The sequence below is a fragment of the Larus michahellis genome, chromosome 3 (genome assembly GCF_964199755.1).
Source record: "Larus michahellis chromosome 3, bLarMic1.1, whole genome shotgun sequence".
In the NCBI taxonomy this organism is placed as follows: Eukaryota; Metazoa; Chordata; class Aves; order Charadriiformes; family Laridae; genus Larus; species Larus michahellis.
The window spans coordinates 130,554,147-130,576,641 of record NC_133898.1 but is presented as its reverse complement, the minus strand read 5'-3'; the positions used below and the strand labels follow the sequence as shown (position 1 = coordinate 130,576,641).

General features: G+C 57.4%; 1 protein-coding gene across 7 annotated transcripts in view; it reads right to left on the bottom strand.

Moving 5' to 3' along the window:
- The window catches only part of EFR3B (EFR3 homolog B), a 65,777-nt gene that overhangs the window by 20,624 nt on the left and 22,658 nt on the right, over positions 1-22,495 (bottom strand). For all 7 annotated transcript variants that reach the window (XM_074582167.1, XM_074582168.1, XM_074582164.1 and 4 more), the window contains 5 exons: positions 18,976-19,052; positions 17,615-17,742; positions 11,775-11,925; positions 3,615-3,736; positions 832-981 (listed from right to left, as the gene is read on the bottom strand). In XM_074582167.1, the coding sequence (XP_074438268.1) occupies positions 832-981; positions 3,615-3,736; positions 11,775-11,925; positions 17,615-17,742; positions 18,976-19,052 (628 nt within the window). The remainder of the gene's footprint in view (positions 1-831; positions 982-3,614; positions 3,737-11,774; positions 11,926-17,614; positions 17,743-18,975; positions 19,053-22,495) is intronic.

Genomic DNA, 22,495 nt, shown 5'->3' with positions numbered 1-22,495 from the left:
GGGACAGCCCCCGCGTCCCTGGGACCGGGAGGACGATCACAGCGCTCGGAGCCGGAGGGGGGAAGGATTTTACGGGTGAGGACGCGGGATGTAATGTCCTCCCAGGGTGGACACAGCCTCCGGCGGGAGGAAAAGCAAAGCAGCCACGGCCCATCACAAGTCACCCTCAACACGCACACCCCGGAGGAGATCCATCCCCTTTTCCCATGCTCGGGCTTGTTCGGCATCACACAAACACCACGAAATGTCTTTTATCACCTCGGTGCTTCGGTTTCCAAGGAAAAGGGCAAAGGGCGTCTGGCCAGAAGCCAGCTTCCCAGGGCTGATACATCCCTCTCAACCTTCAGAAGGAGAATCCCAGGAGGAATTCATGCCTGCTTCTCCGCTCCGCGCTTCTCAGCTAAGCAACTCCCCGCTTCGAACCCCCAGCTGGTGGCAAGGTGGCGGGGGTTGGGGGGGGGCGACAGCGTCAAAATGGAGGGCGAGCGAGCAAAGCTGTATTTTCCTCCCTGAGATCCCTCCTGCCTGGCTTTAAATTAACCGCTTTGGTGGCATTTAAGCAGGAATCCCACGCAGAGGTCAGCCCGCCGCCCCGGCAGCTCAGAGCCTTCGCAAACAGCCGGCTTTCACTGCAGGGACGGCGCTGAGAGCTCTTTCCTCCACGGGAGCCACGGTGTCCCGCAGCGGCCGAGGTAGCAATAACCTTCACGGCACCGGGTGACACGCAGAGCTCCTGCCACCTGCGGCATCCTTCAGGGGGTTTCCCTCTGGCCAAAAGCAGCCCTGGGGCCCCAAAGCCACCGGCGGGTCACGGCAGCAGCGAGAACCCACCTTTCGGTCTCCTCCACGTTCTGTAAGTTGAAGAGCAGCGAGGGCACGATTTTGTCCATGTGCTGTGGGTCCCAGATGTTGGCTTGGAGCTCATCGTTCACCGTCTTCCTCACCACCCCTTGCAGGCCTTTAATGCCGGACATCCGGATCCTGGGGAACAAATTGACACAGAAATGCTAAATATCTATATAACATGCATTATTTTACATTTATATACACGGGAAAACTGTGCAAGAAGTTGGAGGGAAGACACGGATTCCTGCGCTGCTGGAGGGGTCCGTGCAGGCGATGCCCCGGTTCCCAGCCCCGGGCCTGGGAGACCCAAGGACCATCCTCCTGCCTCTCGTCCCTGAGGGACGTGGCTTCCCGCAGCCCGACTGACGCCGGTGGGAAAGGCTCTGAACAAGCTAAAACCACCCTGTCAGCAGCAGCTGGCTCCCATCCATCATTTTTCCCTGGAGGCCCCCGGGCGAGCTGCAGCCACACATGTCCACGGCACGCACTGCCCAGGATGCAGAGGTGGCACCGGCGAGCCTGGGCTCTCCGAAGGATTGGTTTTGGCCCTGGGAAATCTCCATTCTCCGGCTGTGAGATGTATGGAGTGCTTTCCTCGTTGTCTCTGTTCCCAGCAGCTGCAGAGCCGAGCTGCACCCACAGGGATGCTGGATGCTAGGGAATCCCAGGGGCTTTTTGACACCTGCGTCCTTTCTGGCTCCAATGATCCTGACTCTGCTCTGGTCAATAAAGTCATCAATAAAAATTGCCCTACACAGCAGGATCCCCAGGTCTGAAACCAGCCCCTCAATGCCCACTGCTAATCACAGAATCGTACCACAGAATGGTTGGGGCTGGAAGGGATCTTAAAGCCCATGGCAAGGCCCTGGGCAGGGACACCTCCCACCAGCCCAGGTTGCTCCAAGCCCCGGCCAACCTGGCCTTGAACCCCTCCAGGGATGGGGCAGCCACAGCTTCTCTGGGCAACCTGGGCCAGGGGCTCACCCCCCTCACACCAAAGAATTTCTTCCTAATAATCTCATCTAAATCCACGCTCTTCCAGTGTAAAACCCTTCCCCCTCGTCCCACGGCTCCCCTCCCTGCTCCAGAGTCCCTCCCCAGCTTTTCTGGAGCCCCTTGAGGGACTGGCAGGGGCTGGAAGGTCTCCGCGGAGCCTTCTCTTCTCCAGGCTGAACCCCCCCAGCTCTCTCAGCCTGTCCTCACACCGAGTAATGCCCGAGAAAGACCTCACGTGCTTATCTGCAGAAATAAACACATTAAATAACCTGCTCTGAGGTCTCCCTAACCCATTTTGCAGATCTAATCAAGGCAATAATCAGACCGAGACACAATTCTTGAGGAAGGAGCTTTGAGGAGCACCAAGGGCCCAGGAAAGCAGAGCGCTCCTTTTTAATCACAGGAGCTGCAGAATTCCTCTCTTCCAGTCTCCAATGCAATTTAGCCAGCCTGACCCGTGCCCCGAAGGTCAAGTGAAAATAATGAGCCTTCTGCATTATTTTGGTTTTAAGGGAAAAACCCCAACCCTGGGAGTCTGCAGTGTTGAAAGGAGGGAAGCCTGGTCCTTGGAGCCAAGCCTCCACCAGGAGAGGAGAACCTCAGGGGTTCAACCAGCCAAGGCAACTGGTCCCTGGGCCAGCAGCTCTGGGAACAGCACCGAGACGATGTGCTCGAATGCTGCCCGGCACCTGGGCTCTGCTTCAAACCAGTGGCCTCCTGCCCAGAGCTCCCCGGCGAGAGCCACAGGTGCTCTCGGTGCCTCCCAGGGCCATTTTAAATACACCGCCAGCAGGCCCGGCCTTGGCAGCGGTAAACAACATTAATCTGTCTGCTTTAGTTGTAATTAATCCCCCCAGGGCAGGTTTCCCATCACAGCAACGCCAGTCAGCCCTCGATGCTGTCTGGAGAGATGTAACCGCCTTTAAACGTGGAAAATAACAGACCGCGCGGCTGCAGGAGGCAGGTTTTGAGTGAACGCTCACTCTGCTAAGAGTGAGGGCCTCTTCCCGTCATCATCGTCATCCTTCCTTTTGGGGCCAGGATCATTTCCTCGCCTCCCGCCCTGAGCTCCAGCTGTCTGCGGGCCCTGGCCCTGGAGCGAAAGTGAGAAATGCTTAAAGATCATAGAATCATAGAATTGCCCAGGTTGGAAAGACCTTTAAGATCATTGAGTCCAACCATCAACACAACACTGCCAAGGCCACCACTACCCCATGGCCCTCAGCACCACGTCTGCCCGGCTTTTCAATCCCTCCAGGGATGGCAACTCCACCACTGCCCTGGGCAGCCTCTTCCAATGCTTCACAACCCTTTCCGGGAGGAAATTGTTCCCAATATCCATCCTAAACCTCCCCTGGCGCAACTTGAGGCCGTTTCCTCTTGTGCCATGGCCTGTTCCTTGGGAGAAGAGCCCGACCCCCCCTGGCTACCCCCTCCTTTCAGGGAGCTGTAGAGAGCGAGAAGGTCTCCCCTCAGCCTCCTCTTCTCCAGGCTGAACACCCCCAGCTCCCTCAGCCGCTCCTCACCAGACTTGTCTAGGTTGGAAGGGACCTTTAAGCCCATCAACCATTAAGACCAGCACCCTGAATGCGCCCAGCTCCAAGGAATCACTGTACACCTCCAGCACAGCACAAAGCAATCGGTCCTTGCAGCCTGCATCCAACCCGTCCCCCAAAACAGGCGCTTCTCCAGGAAAGGGGGAGGCTGGGGGGCACAGGGAAGTCCCCCCCGGGAGCCAGCAGAGCCAGGGACACCCTGCTCGTGTGACTCACTTCGTCCGGATATCCAGGTCATCGTGACTGGAGTGGCACATCTCGCTGAAGCGGGAGACAAAGAAGTCGTAGCTGCGGTGATAGGACGGGGTGTCCTCCTCGATGTTGGCAAACTTCACGAACTGGGAGAGAAGAAAGAGGGCATGAAAAAAAAATACACTTAAAATTGCTCCCCAAACCAGCAAACATTTGTGGGCTTCAGCAGCGTAATACAGGGCTCTTCACTCCAGCAGCTCGGCGTGGGCTGGGGGTGACAAGTCAGGACGCCCAGCTGCACCCAGGACACGGGGTTCCCCAGCAGGAACGTGCCATTGTATTGTCCCACCGAGCTCCAGCAGCACCCAGACCTGGCTGCGGATGCTGCAAACCTCATCACAAGCCCCAGCACTCCCAGTAAAGGGCACTGAGAGGTGCAACGAGGCTCTGAGTTAGGGAGCCCTAATATGCAGCACACACCAGTAACAGGAGATCAATTTGCCCCCAGCTTCTTCCCATCCTCCCAGATGGCACAAAAGCTGGCCAAGATTTCCCAGACACTACTGTAGGGCAGAATCATCGAATCACAGACTGGTTTGGGTGGGAAGGGACCTTAAAGGCCACCCAGTGCCACCCCCTGCCCTGGGCAGGGACACCTCCCACCAGCTCAGGTTGCTCCAAGCCCCAGCCAACCTGGCCTTGAACCCCTCCAGGGATGGGGCAGCCACAGCTTCTCTGGGCAACCTGGGCCAGGGGCTCACCCCCCTCACACCAAAGAATTTCTTCCCAATATCTCATCCAAATCTCCCCTCTTCCAGTGTAAAACCCTTCCCCCTCGTCCCACAGCTCCCCTCCCTGCTCCAGAGTCCCTCCCCAGCTTTCCTGGAGCCCCTTGAGGGACTGGCAGGGGCTAGAAGGTCTCCGTGGAGCCTTCTCTTCTCCAGGCTGAACCCCCCCAGCTCTCTCAGCCTGTCCTCCCAGCAGAGGGGCTCCAGCCCTCCCAGCATCTCCGGGGCCTCCTCTGGCCCCACTCCAACAGCTCCGTGTCTCCCCTGTGCTGAGAAAACAGCCTTGGAGATGCCAGTGGAGAAACCAACCACAAGTGGCTTCTTACCCACCTCCAAGATCTCACCCGCAGCACAAGGTCCCATCGCTCCCTTCCAGCAGGGCCATGCCAACAGACACGGAGCTTGCCAGAAATGCCAGCTGACCAGCAGATCTGGCTTTTAAGCTTTCAGGGAGAGAATTAAGGAGGAAGAAAGGATAAACATGTTTTCAAGCTTTCCTCTGAATGCCCAAACTTATTTGTGAAAGGATGGGAACAAAGGGTCAGGCAGGAAGGGGCAACCCCAACTCATCCAATCGTGCTGACAGGGGTAGCTTTAAAAAAGGGAAAAATAAATAAAACCTCAATGGCACAAGAGCTGCCACAAAACCCAAGGCACCAGCTCCTGGCTGGAACATAGAGAGCGGTCAGCCTGCATCCACCCAACGGCTCCCGGTGCTGCGAACGGATGAGGTTTATCCTTGGCTTGGGACAAGCATCATGCCACCGAGCCCCCATATTTTATCGTCCCACTTGGAGTAAGGGCATAAGATTAACTGCAAGAGGGGAGCTTGAGATGAGATATTGGGAAGAAATCCTTTGGTGTGAGGGGGGTGAGCCCCTGGCCCAGGTTGCCCAGAGAAGCTGTGGCTGCCCCATCCCTGGAGGGGTTCAAGGCCAGGTTGGCCGGGGCTTGGAGCAACCTGGGCTGGTGGGAGGTGTCCCTGCCCAGGGCAGGGGGTGGCACTGGGTGGCCTTTAAGGTCCCTTCCAACCTAAACTATTCTATGATTCGATGAGTAGCACGCACCCGCTGTGCCGGGCTATTATTACCATCAGCTGCAAAGGCTGGCTCTGCGCAAGTGAAGGAGCTGGCTCAGCCCCACCAGGAATTGTTCCCAGAGTGCGGGGACGGGCTCCAACTGATAAACTCCTCTTACTCACCAGAAAAATGCAGAGCTGTTACATAAGGAACCTCTGTACCAGACGACGCACGAAGTGGGGGGTTTTAAGCTCATGGCATCTCCACGTGCCACCGGAGGCGAGGGCAAGGTGCAGAGTGAGGAACGGTAATAGGGCTCCCTGTGGCAGATCCGGGAGAGCCATCCCAAGGGTCCCATGGCCAAGAAGCACCACAAAATAACGGAAGGGAACGACTTCTCCGCAGCCAGAATGTGCAGGTATCAACCCCACACCCACACGGAGGATGGCAGCTTGTTTTGTGCCATCAGGCAACCAAACAGGACCATCTCATCAGCACACCCTTATTCTGGGCAGAGAGAAACTTTATGAAATTCAACAAGGGCACGTGTAGGGTGCTGCACCTGGGGAGGAATAACCCCCTGCACCAGGACAGGTTGGGGGTGACCTGCTGGAGAGCCGCTCGGTGGAAAGAGACCTGGGAGTCCTGGGGGACAACAGGATGCCCATGAGCCAGCAATGTGCCCTCGTGGCCAAGAAGGCCGATGGCATCCTGGGGGGCAGCAAGAAGAGCGTGGCCAGCAGGTGGAGGGAGGTCATCCTCCCCCTCTGCTCTGCCCTGGGGAGGCCACAGCTGGAGCACTGGGGCCAGTTCTGGGCTCCCCGGGTCCAGAAGGACAGGGAACTGCTGGGGAGGGGACAGCAAAGGGCTGCCAAGATGCTGAGGGGACTGGAACATCTCTCTGATGAGGAAAGGCTGAGGGATTTGGGTCTCTTCAGGCTGGAAAAAAGGCGACTGAGGGGGGACCTTATCAACGCTTGTAAATACTGAAAGGGGGGGTGTCAGGAGGATGGGGCCAGGCTCTTCTCAGTGGTGCCCAGGGACAGGACAAGGGGTAACGGGCACAAACGCGACCATGGGAAGTTCCATCTCAACATGAGGAGGAACTTCTTTGCTGTGAGGGTGGCAGAGCCCTGGCACAGGCTGCCCAGAGAGGTGGGGGAGTCTCCGTCTCTGGAGACATTCCAACCCCGCCTGGACGCGTTCCTGTGCCACCTGCTCTGGGTGACCCTGCTCTGGCCGACCCTGCTCTGGCCGGGGGTTGGACGGGATGATCTCCAGAGGGCCCTGCCAACCCCTGCCAGTCTGGGATTCTGTGAAGCTGTCAAGGCCTCGAAGATTTCCAGCCCACTCGTCCACGCCAGCAGCACACCTCAATGTCACGATGGACATTGATGACAAGTGGTGTCCCTCAGGGATCCATATTGGCACCGCCACTGTCCAGTATCTTCATCAATGACATACAAAGTGGGATCATGGGCACCCTCAGCACGTTTGCTGATGACGCCAAGCTGAGTGGGGCAGTGACACACCTGAGGGACAGGATGTCATTCAGAGGAACCTGGACAGGCTGGAGAAGTGGGTCTGGGTCAACCCCATGAGGTTCAACCAGACCAAGTGCAAGGTCCTGCACATGGGTTGGGGCAACCCCTGGTCCCAGCCCAGGCTGGGGATGGAGGGATGGAGAGCAGCCCTGAGGAGAAGGACTTGGGGGTGTTGGTGGGTGAGAAGCTCCACAGGAGCCGGCACCGTGCGCTGGCAGCCCAGAACCCCCCCGCAGCCTGGGCTGCATCCCCAGCAGCGTGGGCAGCAGGGCGAGGGGGGGATTCTGCCCCTCTGCTGCGCTCGGGGGAGACCCCCCTGCAGTGCTGCCTCCAGCGCTGGGGTCCAGGACAAGGGGTAATGGCTTTAAAATGGAAGAGGAAAGATTCAGACTAGATAGAAGGAAGAAATGTTTCACTCTGAGGGTGGTGAGCCCCTGGCCCAGGTTGCCCAGAGAAGCTGTGGCTGCCCCATCCCTGGAGGGGTTCAAGGCCAGGTTGGACAGGGCTTGGAGAACCTGGGCTGGTGGGAGGTGTCCCTGCCCAGGGCAGATGGCCTTTGAAGGTGCCTTCCCACCCAAACCATCCCGTGATCCTACAATTCAGCTCTCTGCCGCTACACCCGGTGACACTGGATACAGCACAGTCTTCACATCTGCCAACAGCTGGAGGCAGCCGCCCTCCCTGCATCCATTTTCAGCCTGCAGCCTCCACAAGGGCCAGAACTTGGCAAAAAGCAGGCAAGAAGAGAGAAAAATCAGCCTCGAAGCCTCTCCTTGTTCCATCAATGGGACATTTTTAGGACTCTGCCACCTGCTCACAGACCATTGCATTTTCCCAAGGTTCGGCTGCCCCTACAAGGATGCAGCAATTACCGGAGATGCCCATCCCATCGCCAACCCGTGCCCAGTGGGAAAAAGCAGCACCAGGACACACAGAAATGACCCAGCAAGAGCTGGGCTGGCAGGAGAGGAAGCATCAAACCTTTACGGAAAGTGACTTATTTTCACTAACGGCCATCGCATCCCAGCCGAAAAGCTGCTCTGCGACTTCAGGCCGTATTTCCACCGAGAAAAGAGTTTAAAACATCGAAATGCAATGAAACGGCCCCGTTTCTGCTGTGGTTTGGAGGGGTGTGGGGCTGGGCAGCTTGGGATCGCCTGCTTGGAGCTGATAAACTCCAACTGAAACACGGCTGGGATGAGCAGGGAACAACGGCGGGGGAAACGCGAGGAGCGCGGCTGCCTCGGAGAAGGAAAACAACGGCTGGGAAGGGATAACGCTGCCACCTATAAATACATCAGACATACATACATCAGAAGAGGAACATCAAGGCGGGGGAAGAGCTGTTTCAATGAAAGATCAATCTTGGTTGAAGGAAAAATAAAACGGGAATGCCATCAAGCTGGAAATGAGATGGTGCCTCCCCAAAGCGAGGAGGTTGCCCAGCCGCCTCCTAACGAGGCTGAGAAACCAAAGTGGATTTGAGCTGCAGCTCCATATGTTCGCCCCCGGGGATTATAGGATGGGGTCACGGTGATGGCGGGATGCTGGATTGTCGCTGCCACCTCCATGGAGCCCGGTGGCCGGTCCCGGGATCAGCCCCTCCGCAGCACGACACTTCGGCTCCGTGCGAGGAGGGGGACAGACGCACGGACGTGTTTCAGGCGCGATTTCTTTCACGCGGTGGAGGATGACTCACGCGGAGCAGGTTTCTATAAACAACCTCCTCCCGCCTTCACCATCAGCTCCTTTATTGTGAAGATTGCTTGAGACAGCACCCGCTAATTAAGCACGAGCCTGCGGCACATTCCTCATTAGCAGATATAGGAATAAGTGTCTCATTATCATTACTCACTTTTCCATAAAAGCCCACAAGTTTGCTGTGCTGTTTGCCCTCGGAGTGCTGCCACACTTGAGGGGACATAAAAAAGCATCACTAAACCATCATCCCCGATCTGGACTCCTCGTTAAAACACCTGCTACTGGTTCCCGAGCGCAGTGACAGCAGCCTAAGGAAACACCTCCCCGTGGCCCAGGACCATTTCTCCTCTCCACGGGTGCCTGAAAGCGGGGGGTTTGCTCTGGACAGGCAGGAAACCTGAGGTTTGGTCCACACGGGCTGGAAAGCCAAGACATGGCTCTGTCTTGCCTTGACCCAATGCCTCCCACTCAAGGATGTCTGTGCTGGGGGCAGTTTGCTGAATCATAGAATCGTTGAGGTTGGAAGGGACCTTTCAGATCATCAAGTCCAACCATCAACGTAACTCTGACAAAAACCACCACTACCCCATGGCCCTCAGCACCACGTCTGCCCGGCTTTTCAATCCCTCCAGGGATGGCGACTCCACCACTGCCCTGGGCAGCCTCTTCCAATGCTTCACAACCCTTTCCAGGAGGAAATTCTTCCCAATATCCATCCTAAACCTCCCCTGGCACAACTTGAGGCCGCTTCCTCTTGTGCCATGGCCTGTTCCTTGGGAGAAGAGCCCGACCCCCCCTGGCTACCCCCTCCTTTCAGGGAGCTGTAGAGAGCCAGAAGGTCTCCCCTCAGCCCCCTCTTCTCCAGGCTGAACATCCCCAGCTCCCTCAGCCGCTCCTCACCAGACTTGTGCTCCAGACCCCTCACCAGCTCCGTTGCCCTTCTCTGGACACGCTCCAGCCCCTCAAGGTCTTTCTTGGCGTGAGGGGCCCAAACCTGGACACAGCCCTCGAGGTGGGGCCTCCCCAGTGCCCAGTCCAGGGGGACGGTCACTGCCCCACTCCTGCTGGCCACACTAGTGCTGACACAGGCCAGGATGCTGGTGGCCTCCTTGGCCACCTGGGCACACTGCTGGCTCATACTCAGCCACTGTCGACCAACACCCCCAGGTCCTTTTCCGCAGGCAGCTCTCCAACCACTCTGCCCCAGGCCTGAAGCGTCCATGGAATTGGTGTGACCCAAGGGCAAGACCTGGCACTTGGCCTTGTTGAACCTCACACCATTGGCCTCGGCCCATCGATCCAGCCTGTCCAGATCCCTCTGTAGAGCTCTCCTACACTCAAGCAGATGAAGTCTCTGCCGTGGCATCATGAGCCACTATGGTGAGGGCTGTCCCCTCCCCAGCTCCATGTCAGCAGCTCCTGTTGAGGTTCAGCTCCATGCCGCGTGCTGGTGGCCCCTTCAATGCGGGGCTCTGCTCAGGCACCAAGGACCCGAGCAGTGTCCAGAGAGCAGCCATGGATAGGGAGATGCTGGCTGAGTTGAGCTTTAAACCCTACCTTCCCCCAGGTCCCTCCAGACCCTGGGACAACCCCTTAATTTCCCAACCCACTCAGGGGCTGAGCAAGGGGATACTGCATGGGCTGCACTGCAACACAGGGTGATGTCTCAGCAAGAGACCCAGCTGCTTGCCACTGGGACAGGGAACTGGAGAGAGTCCAGCGGAGGCTATGGAGATGCTGAGGGGCTGGAGCATCTCTGTGCTGAGGAAAGGCCGAGAGCCCTGGGGCTGTTCAGCTGGAGCAGAGCAGGCTGAGAGGGGATCTCATCAATGCTCAGCAATAGCTAAAGGGCGGGGGGCAAGAGGATGGGGCCAGGCTCTTCTCAGTGGTGCCCGGGGACAGGACAAGGGGCAACGGGCACAAACCTGACCATGGGAAGTTCCATCTCAACATGAGGAGGAACTTCTTTCCCGTGAGGGTGGCAGAGCCCTGGCACAGGCTGCCCAGAGAGGTGGGGGAGTCTCCGTCTCTGGAGACATTCCAACCCCGCCTGGATGCGTTCCTGTGCCACCTGCTCTGGGTGACCCTGCTGTGGCTGGGGGTTGGACGGGATGATCTCCAGAGGTCCCTGCCAACCCCCACCATTCTGTGATTCTGTAATCCAGGCAGCTCTGTCACATCTCAAGAGGTTTGGACAACAAGTGGCACCTCTGTGCTCTCCCATGGAGCTTGGGCCACCCTTGGGCAGAGGGATGTGGGTGCTGCCTGAAGACCCTGCTCCCATTGCAGCATACCTGGCGCTTACGGCGGCATCCCCCCACAAAAACACCACAGTAAACTGTTGTCAGTGGTGGGTTTCAACCGAGGGATCAATCTTCCCACTTCTCCCAGGGCTTCTCCCAGGCACTTGAGAAAGCATCATCTACCCAGCCCAGCCTCCTGCCCACGGGATGATCAGCTCCATCCAAACCCCCTCTTCAAAAGCAGCAAGGACGGACGCCAAGGTACCGGGGCACTGGCAGAGCCCTCGCAAACCCGGGTGTCGGGTACACCCAGTGTTCCCAGTAAAAACCAGCAGAAAGGCCAGGCACAAGCGGCTGCTGGCTGCCAGCCGGGATCAGCAGTTTGGATGCTGGGAGAACGTCCCCTTTGTTCATCCGCGCTTCTCCCTTCCCCTCATTTGATGCCTGTGACTGACACATCCCCGGTCCCGCTAAGCCGTTTATTGCAAGCAGCAGCTCTGTTTAAGCCAGCCCTTTTCTGAGCACAAAGAGCTCCCAAAATCCATGGGGATCACCTCCTAAGTTGGTCTACTGTCCGAAACCGCTGACAGCCCCCGTGTCCTCGGGCTCGTTTTGGTAAAGCTGAATTCAAGGGAGGGAAGGCTTGGCAGAGAGATCAGAGACCAGCGACGGTCACAGACAGCAAGCGGCAGAGACAGCGCGTGGGCAGCACAGACCGGGGCTTGGAAACCTCACACGTGGCAGGACACACGAGAGGGGACACCATAAATCCTCCTCATTCTTTCCCAACAAGGTTTCCTGCCCTGGCACTGCGCAGAGATGGGGGGGTGACAGGCAGGGTGGAAAGCCAAGGACAAGGAAAGCCGCCTCCCGCTGCACTGCAACTCACCGAGTTGGTCCCCAGGATCTGCAGGTTGGGCTTCTCCGACTCCAGCAGCTTCGCCACCATCTTCAGGAAGCTCTCCACGAAGAGGTTAATGCTCTGGCAGTGGCAGGCCATGAGGAGCTGGTCCAGGGCCTCCATGGCAATGCAGACGTACCTGGGAGCAGGCAGAGACCAGGGTCACCCCCCTGCAGCAGCACGGACCCGCGGCCATCCCTCCTCCTCCTCTCTCCCAAACCGCCTGGGTGCCCACCAGCAAAACACCAACCTCCTGCCCTGGCCAACCCCAGGAGAAAAATTTTACTTTCAAAACACTTCTGGGGTATTTGTAGATGGCGTTGGCTGCTCCCAGCATCTCTCCTCCCAGCGAAGCCCCAGCTGCCCCAGGACCAAGGCTGCCAGCAACACCTTGCACCTCCCCCCACACCGCTTGTGGGGTTCACTTGTCCCAAACTGGTCTTTATATGCCGTGAGGGAGCGCTGGGCTTAGTACAGGGTGGGCTCAGGGACAAACACAGCCTTTCTTGCAGGTCCAGCTGGTCCTGGCCAGGGAGGAGGGACAGGGGAAGAACACAGAATTAGACCGATGTGCTCCACAGAAGCATATTGACATCATCCCAGAAGTTCCCAGGGTGGGCAGGGCTTCCCCCAGCAGCGCACAGCCCAGGATGCGGCACTGCCCACACCAGCGTTCCCCGGGTCCCCATCCCTCCTGCGGGATCACTCAGCCTTGGCTCATCTGCCAGGCTATTTATTAAAAACCAGCCAACGTGATGCTCCTGCCTCCAAGAGGAAGCTGGAGAACCTTGTGCCCCTCGATGAACCTCGATCGGGGTTACGGAGGTGGCCAGATGCTCACACTGCAATTGCAGAATCTGCCAGGTGTCGCTTCGTGTTTCCGAGACAAACAGGACCAGTTGCTCAGAGCTTTGCAGGCTGGTCCTAGAATCACAGAATCATCGAATCACAGAATGTGTTGGGTTGGAAGGGACCTCCAAAGGCCATCTAGTCCAACCCCCCTGCAGTGAGCAGGGACATCTTCAACTAGATCAGGTTGCTCAGAGCCTCATCCAGCCTGGCCTTGGATGTCTCCAGGAATGGGGCCTCCACCCCCTCTCTGGGCAACCTGGGCCAGTGTCTCACCACCCTCATTGGAAAGAACTTCTTCCTAATGTCTAACCTAACCCTGCCCTGCTCTAGTCCTGCAGCACTTTCATGAACAACGTCATGGCCAGAGCCCCTGGCTGGGCTGTTTGTGCAATGACCATGCTGACCTCCAGTTCTGGTCACACACTGCCTGCACAAAGCCCAGAGGAGAAGCAAACCCCGTCCTCCGACCACTATAAGCAGATACTTATTCCAGCTGGAGTTGCCCAAAACACAGATAAAACCCAACTGGTGATGGCAGCGAGTCTCACAGCTCCAGCTCTTCTTGCGGGACCTCTGAGGTACCCAAACACCTGACACAGACCCGGCACCAGGACACTAACAGCTCCTTACCACCGCCCTTTGACTCCTGCACTCCATGCAGCTGTGAACCTTTGTACCACAGCAGCTCAAATCGAGCCCAGATCTCCTGCCATGCCCAAAAGCAAGAAGCGGCAAGCCCAGATCTGTTGATATCGAGCACAATTCCTCCTCTTATTTCCATTTTTGGAGCCAGCTCCTAGCACGGCTGGATTCGCAGCCTGGGTGACATGCAGCAGCCACAAGCTTGTGCTGCAAGAGGGAAACGGGACAGGACGGACTCACCAGCAGCGAGGCCTCGGGCAGGACCTGCCCATCTGCTTGTGCCAGCCCTGCCTGGACATCAAAGGGCAGCCAGGGAGGCAACTGCCCTCTCGGGGAAAATCACAGAATGGTTTGGGTGGGAAGGGACCTTAAAGCCCAGCCAGTGCCACCCCCTGCCCTGGGCAGGGACACCTCCCACCAGCCCAGGTTGCTCCAAGCCCCGGCCAACCTGGCCTTGAACCCCTCCAGGGATGGGGCAGCCACAGCTTCTCTGGGCAACCTGGGCCAGGGGCTCACCCCCCTCACACCAAAGAATTTCTTCCCAATATCTCATCCAAATCTCCCCTCTTCCAGTGTAAAACCCTTCCCCCTCGTCCCACGGCTCCCCTCCCTGCTCCAGAGTCCCTCCCCAGCTTTCCTGGAGCCCCTTGAGGGACTGGCAGGGGCTGGAAGGTCTCCGCGGAGCCTTCTCTTCTCCAGGCTGAACCCCCCCAGCTCTCTCAGCCTGTCCTCCCAGCAGAGGGGCTCCAGCCCTCCCAGCATCTCCGGGGCCTCCTCTGGCCCCGCTCCAACAGCTCCGTGTCTCTCCTGTGCCGAGGCCCCAGCGCTGGAGGCAGCACTGCAGGGGGGTCTCCCCCGAGCGCAGCAGAGGGGCAGAATCCCCCCCTCGCCCTGCTGCCCACGCTGCTGGGGATGCAGCCCAGGCTGCGGGGGGGGGCAGTTTCTGGGCTGCCAGTGCACGGTGCCGGCTCCTGTGGAGCTTCTCACCCACCAACACCCCCAAGTCCTTCTCCTTGGAGCTGCTCTCCATCCCTTCAGCCCCCAGCCTGGATTTGTGCTTGGGATTGCTCAGACCAGGTGCAGGACCTTGCACTTGGTCTGGTTGAACCCCATGACGTTCACACAGACCCTCTTCTCCAGCCCTTCCATGTCCCTTGGGATGGCATCCCAAGTAGGGAAGTCATCGTGCCTCTGTACTCGGCACTGGTGAGGCCTCACCTCGAGTGCTGTGTTCAGTTTTGGGCCCCTCACTACAGGAAAGACATTGAAGTGCTGGAGCGTGTCCAGAGGAGAGCCACCAAGCTGGTGAGGGGTCTGGAGAACAAGTCCTATGAGGAGAGGCTGAGGGAGCTGGGCATGTTTAGCTTGGAGAAGAGGAGGCTGAGGGGAGACCTCATTGCCCTCTACAACTCCCTGAAAGGAGGGTGCAGAGAGGTGGGGGTTGGCCTCTTCTCCCAAGGGAATAACGACAGGACCAGAGGAAATGGTATGAAGCCGCGGCAGGGGAGGTTTAGGTTAGATATCAGGAGGAATTCCTTTACTGAAAGAGTGGTCAGGCACTGGAACAGCCTGCCCAGGGAGGGGGTTGAGTCACCATCCCTGGAGGTATTTAAGAAACGTGTAGACATGGCTCTTCAGGGCATGCTCTAGTGCCCAAGATTATTGTTTGTTTAGTAGGTGGGTGTTGGTGTGTGTTTTGGGTTTTTTTTTGGTTTTTTTTTTGTTTTGTTTTGTTTTTTGTTTTTTGTTTTTTTGTGGTTGGACTCGATGATCTCAGAGGTCCCTTCCAACCACTAAGATTCTGTGATTCTGTGATCCCTCAGGCATGGCTACCACCCCATAAGAAAAAGGAAAAGGAGGTGTCTGATAAACGCTGGACTTCCAGGTTCCATCTGGTAAAAACCAGCAAGACCGATCCCCCCTCCTGAGGCCCCAGAACTGTTGAAATCTGGCTCCAGTCTTGAGTAGATTCTCTGGTGTCTTGTAGCACGGCCGAGCTCACGCTGGAGCCTGTCCTTCAGGCACCATTACAGCTCTTCCAGATACCGTGGAAATAAGCCGCCAGCTATTCCTGGATCTGGGAGGCTCCTACCCATCTGTCAAACTGGGTTAAAACTGGCCCAGAGGGAAAAAAGGTATGAAGAAGGACCGGCATGAAGCATTAAGCTTCTTTCTCACAGGAAACAAGGCTGAAAACAACATATTTGCCCGATATTATCGCAACAGCACGGCTTCTCTTTTGGGGACAACTGGACACAGGCCACCAAGAGGGAAACGGGACACTTGGGGAGTTGTCACCTCTGAGCTACCCCAGCCATCCTCTTGTATGCTGGGCTGCAAACGCAAACGAGAACACTTTCTCCTTTTAGTGATAAAGGTAACAAAAAGCTGACACCCGACAGGCCTGAAATCAAGGCTCCCTCCGTCTGCCGGGCAGGAGGGGCACCCACGTGCTCCACCGCCCTTTCTAAGCCCGGCTGCAGTGTCCGCAGCAGGACAGGCCCTGCTCTGCTCCAGCCAACACATGGAAGGTCTTGATCCAAACCTATTTCGGGCATTTCAAAGTTAGACTTTGAAAATTAGCGAGCGCTCCAACCCAATTATGTGCCTACACGCACAGGCGGCGGAGGGAGGAATACATTGCCCCCCGCCTCCACCCACCGAGGCTTGTCATTAGATGTCAAAAAAAAACATCTTTGAAAGCTTTTCTTTTCCCAACGTAGCGAGCAGAGACTGTGAACAGCCGCTGAACCGCAGAACATCAGGCAGAGCTTTGAATGTCCTGTCACTCCCGATGACGGGCGCTGCGGATGAGGCTTTGAAGGTTTTCCAACTTTAACACTCCTTAGGCAGGCTGCTGCCTTCTCTTCCCCCGGGATAAAAGGCGGGCTGAAGTTTGCACCACGAAGCTGAGCCGTGTTTGTCTGCCGCGGCTTTGCTCAGGAGACAAGAAGAATCAATCCAGGAGGTACTTCAAAGGGAAGGAGCCCTCCCGTGCTCCCCCAGCGTTTCTAACCAGGGCACTCAGCTATTGCCAGGCGGGCGCTGCTTTCCTCGCAGTAAACATGGCAAAGCCTCGCTGGGAACGATGCGGGGAGGGAAGACGAAGGGACGGGGCCCAGCCAGGACCACATAGAATCAGAGAATCGCCTGGGTTGGAGGGGACCTTTCAAGATCGAGTCCAACCACCAACGCATTACTAACGAAAACCACCACTAACCCACGTCCCTCAGAACTATGTCTAACCATCTTTTAAATACCTCCAGGGATAGAGTCATAGAATTGCCCACGTTGGAAGGGACCTTTCAGATCATCGAGTCCAACCCTCATCCCAACACTGATGAAAACCACCACTACCCCATGGCCCTCAGCACCACGTCTGCCCGGCTTTTCAATCCCTCCAGGGATGGCGACTCCACCCCTGCCCTGGGCAGCCTCTTCCAATGCTTCACAACCCTTTCCAGGAGGAAATTGTTCCCAATATCCATCCTAAACCTCCCCTGGCACAACTTGAGGCCGTTTCCTCTTGTGCCATGGCCTGTTCCTTGGGAGAAGAGCCCGACCCCCCCTGGCTACCCCCTCCTTTCAGGGAGCTGTAGAGAGCCAGAAGGTCTCCCCTCAGCCCCCTCTTCTCCAGGCTGAACACCCCCAGCTCCCTCAGCCGCTCCTCACGCAGGAGAGATGGACCGAGCACACGCAGCAATCCCCATCCAGCCTCACACATCCCCATCTCTGCTCTCTGGAAACGCGTCAGCGCGCTGCTCGTCATCCTTGCTCCCACTTACTCCACTTCACCCTGGCTCCATAAAGACGTGCACGGGGTGCATACACATTCCTTGCAAGCTGCAGCCAGGGCCACCCTGTTTAGGTGCTTGCCCACACCTAGCCAGCCTTCCATCCAGCTCTGGAAGAGCCCCCATGGGCTTTTAAAGGCCAGGAGGGTGCCACAGGCTCCTGATGATGGCCCGGAGGGATGCTGGCAGTTCTGCTGCGGGGGACAAACACCGTACCCACACAGACTCCACAAGCACGGATAGCACGATGCCAGGGAAACACTCCGTGGCTCCCTGGAGCCTGGTCCCTTGAAACTTTACAAGGAGTTTGTACATCCCTTCGTGCTCCCACATCTCCCTTTCAGAGGCAGGACACGTTTGGGTCTCTCCGCAGCGTGGTCACAGCTTCAGGACAGCTTGGAGCTGTGTACCCAACGCATCCCACCCTTTGCTTGGGCACCCTCTACTATTTAGTGTCCCATCGTAATGATCAACCATGATAACAATCAATCAATCGAACGTCAATCACTGGGGTGGCTGAAACAGCCTCCCAGCCCTTACCCATATCGGTGCCGGCTCACATCTCGGATGAGCCGCTCAGAGAGGTAGGCACCAATGCGATCCAGCTTCTCCGGGGCAGACAGGGCATAAAACGTCAGCTTCTCCATGTTGGTCTTCACCAGCCCATCCTGAAAGAGAGCAGCGGCAGGGCGTCATGGCCTCGCACCCAGGCCCGGCAAACATCAGGAGCAGCTCTGCAGCAAACCTTGGCAGAGTCCTGGAGAACACCAGTCCCATCCCAGCACTTCCCCACACCTTGTATCCCAGAGAGGGCAAATGAGGATTGCATTAGGTTGCCCAGAGAAGCTGTGGCTGCCCCATCCCTGGAGGGGTTCAAGGCCAGGTTGGCCGGGGCTTGGAGCAACCTGGGCTGGTGGGAGGTGTCCCTGCCCAGGGCAGGGGGTGGCACTGAGTGGGCTTCGAAGGTCCCTTCCAAGCCAAACCATTCCATGATTCTATGATTTAGCCTCAGCTGAGGGTTCTCTGATGCACCACCCCAGGGCAAGCCTCCGTGGAGCACCCCACACTGTAAATACAAGGAGAACCATTTGCCAGCCCCCAGCAATGCCCCAGCCCCGAGGGGGACAGGGGCAGGCAGGGACCACCAACCCCTCCAGGCTGCTGAGGCCAAATGACACGAACTGCCAGCCCCAAACCCCCACAGCCTGGAAAACTGCGGTGCTTCCTCCTCTCCGCACTGCTCGGCAGCAGCCTCCTCCCTTCTTCAGCTTCGCTGCCAGCTCCATGAGCAAATTCCAAACCTCCCTGGGTAATCCCAGACCTGCTACCCGCAGCCGGGAGCTCCCTCTTCCACTGCCTTCGCATCTCGGCTGCAAAAAGCAGACAAAGAAGCCGGATTTGGGATGCTCCGGGAGCAGCTGGTGGGGCATCCCCCATCTCCGATTCAGCTTCCCCACATCCTGGAAGCATAAGCAGCTTTTTTACTGGAAAGCCTGGCTGAGGCCCCAGGAGACCCCTGCTCTTAGAAGCAGCTTTCCTTATCCTGCAAGGAGAAGGGCATACATCCCTCATCCTCCCATCCATCCATCCATCCATCCATCCATCCATCCATCCATCCATCCATCCATCCATCCTCGGCATCTGCCCAGCACCTTTGGAAAAAGAAGCCTGTCCCTCCAGGCCGATGCGGCTGGAGGAGCTGCTTCTGTATTTCCGCTCACAAACAGGCTTTAAAGGAAAATCCAACCCTCCGGGCATGGTTTTATGGAGTTCAAAGCATCGCCCGGCTCCCAGGAGCCATTTCTGGGCAAGTGACACCGTGTCCCTGCCGCCCGAGCACCGCCGGAGCTTTGGCGTGTGAAGCACCGGAGCTTCGGGGCATGAAGCAGCGCCTCGTTTACCTCTGGGTCCTCGGGGAAGATGTTGTCGACGAGTCTTTTGTAGCGAGGCCGCAGGGCGCCGCAGCAGCCGCACACACCTGGGAGAGAGGAGACAGAGCCCGTCAGCAGGGACAAAAGCCTCAGCTCCTGCCGGAGGTGCCTTTGGTGGAAAACATAGCCTTGGATTCAAGGGGGAAGCCCGGGAAGAGGACAGGGCAACCAGCTGATGACCTCCCAGAGTTTTGCAGCCAAAATAAAAAACCACAAGGGAAGAAAACCGTAGCCGCGAGGCAGGGAATTGGCGGGAGACCAGCATCCATTTGACGTAGGACTGCAGGGTTATCTGCTTTTCTCACCCAAGAGAGCAGCCCCCAGAGACCGAGATATCCAAAGTTCCGCTAAATCTCTGCTTCCCGGTTTCACAAGATCCTCAGAGCAAGAGCTCTATCCTCCAGCCGCTCACCCGAGGACACCCCACTGACACCCTGCCCCGTGCCCCCCGCGGGGCCAGCAGCGACGGGGAGAGCACAGGCTGCCAGAGACAGCGAGACAGGAAAAGGCGAGAGAGCATCTTACGGCGGCTGTGAAAGAAAAAACGCTTTTTCCCGTTTGCAGCTCCAAAGCTGAGCTGTTGAGAAACTCCAACCCCCTTCAGTTGCTCCCCTACCTCTGGGCTGCCGGACGGCCGTCCCTCTGCCCCGAGGGGGTCACCGAGTGACCTGTGCCTCGCGGGACACCCGCACACCCATACCCAGCCCCTCTTTTTGAGGGACCTCGGACGTGACAGCAGCTTGTCCCTGCCGCGCAAGCCGTGCCCTGAGCAGCCTCTCCCAGAGCCAAAACCCCTCGGCAAGCAGCATCTCCGCAGCAAACGCCGGGCACCAGCCTCATCCCAACTCACAGCCCAGCAATCAGCCCTTGCCGACAAATCACAGAATCCCAGAGTGGTTTGGGTGGGAAGGGACCTTAAAGCCCAGCCAGTGCCACCCCCTGCCCTGGGCAGGGACACCTCCCACCAGCCCAGGTTGCTCCAAGCCCCGGCCAACCTGGCCTTGAACCCCTCCAGGGATGGGGCAGCCACAGCTTCTCTGGGCAACCTGGGCCAGGGGCTCACCCCCCTCACACCAAAGAATTTCTTCCCAATATCTCATCCAAATCTCCCCTCTTTCAGTTTGAAACCATTACCCTGTGTCCTGTCATTACACTCCCTGCTCCAGAGTCCCTCCCCATCCTTCCTGGAGGCAAAATATCCCAGTTGAGGAAAGAAGGGATCATTTGTGACCTGGATATTTCTCCCTGTGCCACGTCCTCTTTCTCAGGGCCACGGCACACCCCCCGCAGCAGCCAGGGATCCCCCCGTCTTCGGCTGGGGGGCGGACAGTGGTCCAGGAGGGCTCTGGAGCATCCGTCGTGCTGCCACGTGCCGCGAGCATGGGGACGGCTGTGGGAGCAGGGAGTTCAGCATCCATGGGCGCCTCCGCCCTGCGTAATGCTGGACCGGCACTGCCCTGCCTCCCAGACACTGATGAGTATCTGCCGAGTTTGTTCATTTAAAAAAAAAAACAAAACCCCAAACAAAAAAAAAAACGCGGCGGGGGGAAAGGAGATTTCTGGACACGGTGCCACTCCGAGGGCTCCGCACGCCAGGATCCCCCTGCTCCAGCACAATGCATTTTTTCCCCGGAGCCTGGCGTTACCGGGATGCTGCACCCCGGGGAGGAGAGTGGAGTCAGACACCCCAAAGCACCGGCCTTCACGAGCCCGGGGAAGCGTGAGTAATTCAGGGCTGCTTTTTGGCAATCGCCGCCAAGAAGCAGAAGCCGGGGAAAGGCCGGGGCGGGGGGGGGGGGTGGGACACGACACACAAAGGCTCCCACCGGCGACCGCTCCCGCTGGAACGCATGAGCTCACGCCTGCCCGCGCCAGCTCCCGGCGCTGGCACCGCTCGCTTCCTGCAATGTTCTCCCTCGCGTCCCGAGCGGCCTCGCCTCCGACGGTGGGTGCCACGGAGGGGGGGGAAGGCATCCCGCACCCCACCTGAAAGCTGCCGTCTGCTTTGGGGTCCCCTTTGGGGTCTTCAAAGCCCAACACTCCCAGCGACACCGCGGTGGCAAAGAGCTGCTTCCACCTCTCTCTGCAAACCCCCCTGCACCTTCCCACTATCCAATATTTTGTTTCTATCCCGTATTTTGTTTCTATCCCATATTTTGTTTCTAAGTCTCATCTCTGCTGCTCTCCCTCCTCCTTTCTCAGCTGACAGCCATCGATTTTGCCCTTTTTTCCAAAGTCCCTTTAATCTGGCCTCTTAATAAATTCTTTCTATCCATGTTTTCATTCTATCCCATGTTTTCTTTCTATCCCATGTTTTCTTTCTATCCCATGTTTTCTTTCTATCCCATGTTTTCTTTCTAAGTCTCATCCCCGCTGCTCTCCCTTCCTCCCTTCTCAGCTGCCGGCCATCGATTTTTGCTCTTTTTTCCAAAGTACCTTTAATCTGGCCTCTTAATAAATTCTCGTTTGCCGCTCGCACAAAACGAGCGTCTGACGATCTGCTGAATCCCCTTAATAAATTCCCCTCGCCCGGGACGGCCGCGGCAGCGTGACTTTTCTCACCTTGCCGGGCCACACGTCCCTGCCGGCGGCTCAGCATGGGCTACGAAAAAATAGCTGGAGAGTTTCCCCGTAAGGAATCCCATTAACTGAGGACCCAGGTCCCCCCTCCTCGGTAATTATCTCACCTCCAGAAATGCGGCTTTTGGGTATTTTCAGGATTAACGCACATTCCTAGCCCTGGGAGAGGAGCAAAGGGCCCCGGCGCGTTCCCGATCTACCACCCTCGTCTTGATGAATGAAGCTGAAGAGCAGACACAGCACGGATCCCATCCATAATAACGGCATAATTAAATCTAATGCCTTCCCGCTCACCTAACGCGACCTCTTCTTCCAGAAGCGGGGAGAATTTGAAGGCCTCACCTCAAGAAAGCAGCAGTGGGAGAGAGCCGAAGACCCGAACTGCCCGCCATGAGAGGGGACGCGGGTGACCCATGGGTCCCAGGGTGTGGGGGAACAAACACGGCCAGGACAGGGACAGCAGGACTGTTGCTCAACCCAAAGCCACGTCAGGGCGGGATCCCACCACAACAGGGCGTCCTACAGAGCAGCGCCGCCAGATGAGACTCTCTGATGTCTAGTAAGAGGGCTGAGCCCCCCCGCGGCAGGGCACCGGCCGGGTCTCGCTTACTCTGCTTGCATGAAACCAAGAGAAACTTTCCTTCCCCAAGCCCCTGCCTGCTCTGGGATTTGCTCATGCAGAGGCACAGACGGGGAGACCATAAACCCTTAAAAAAGCGAAGTAAAAATGACACAGACCTTGAGGAAAGAAGATGATTTTCCCTTGTTTTTATTTCCCCGTAAAAATGACACAGACCTTGAGGAAAGAAGATGATTATCCCTTATTTTATTCCCACCCCCCCAGGATATAAAATAGATTGCTCCAGAGAGCAACAAACCCAAGCCTGGTCCTGATGCCGGGGCTGAAATC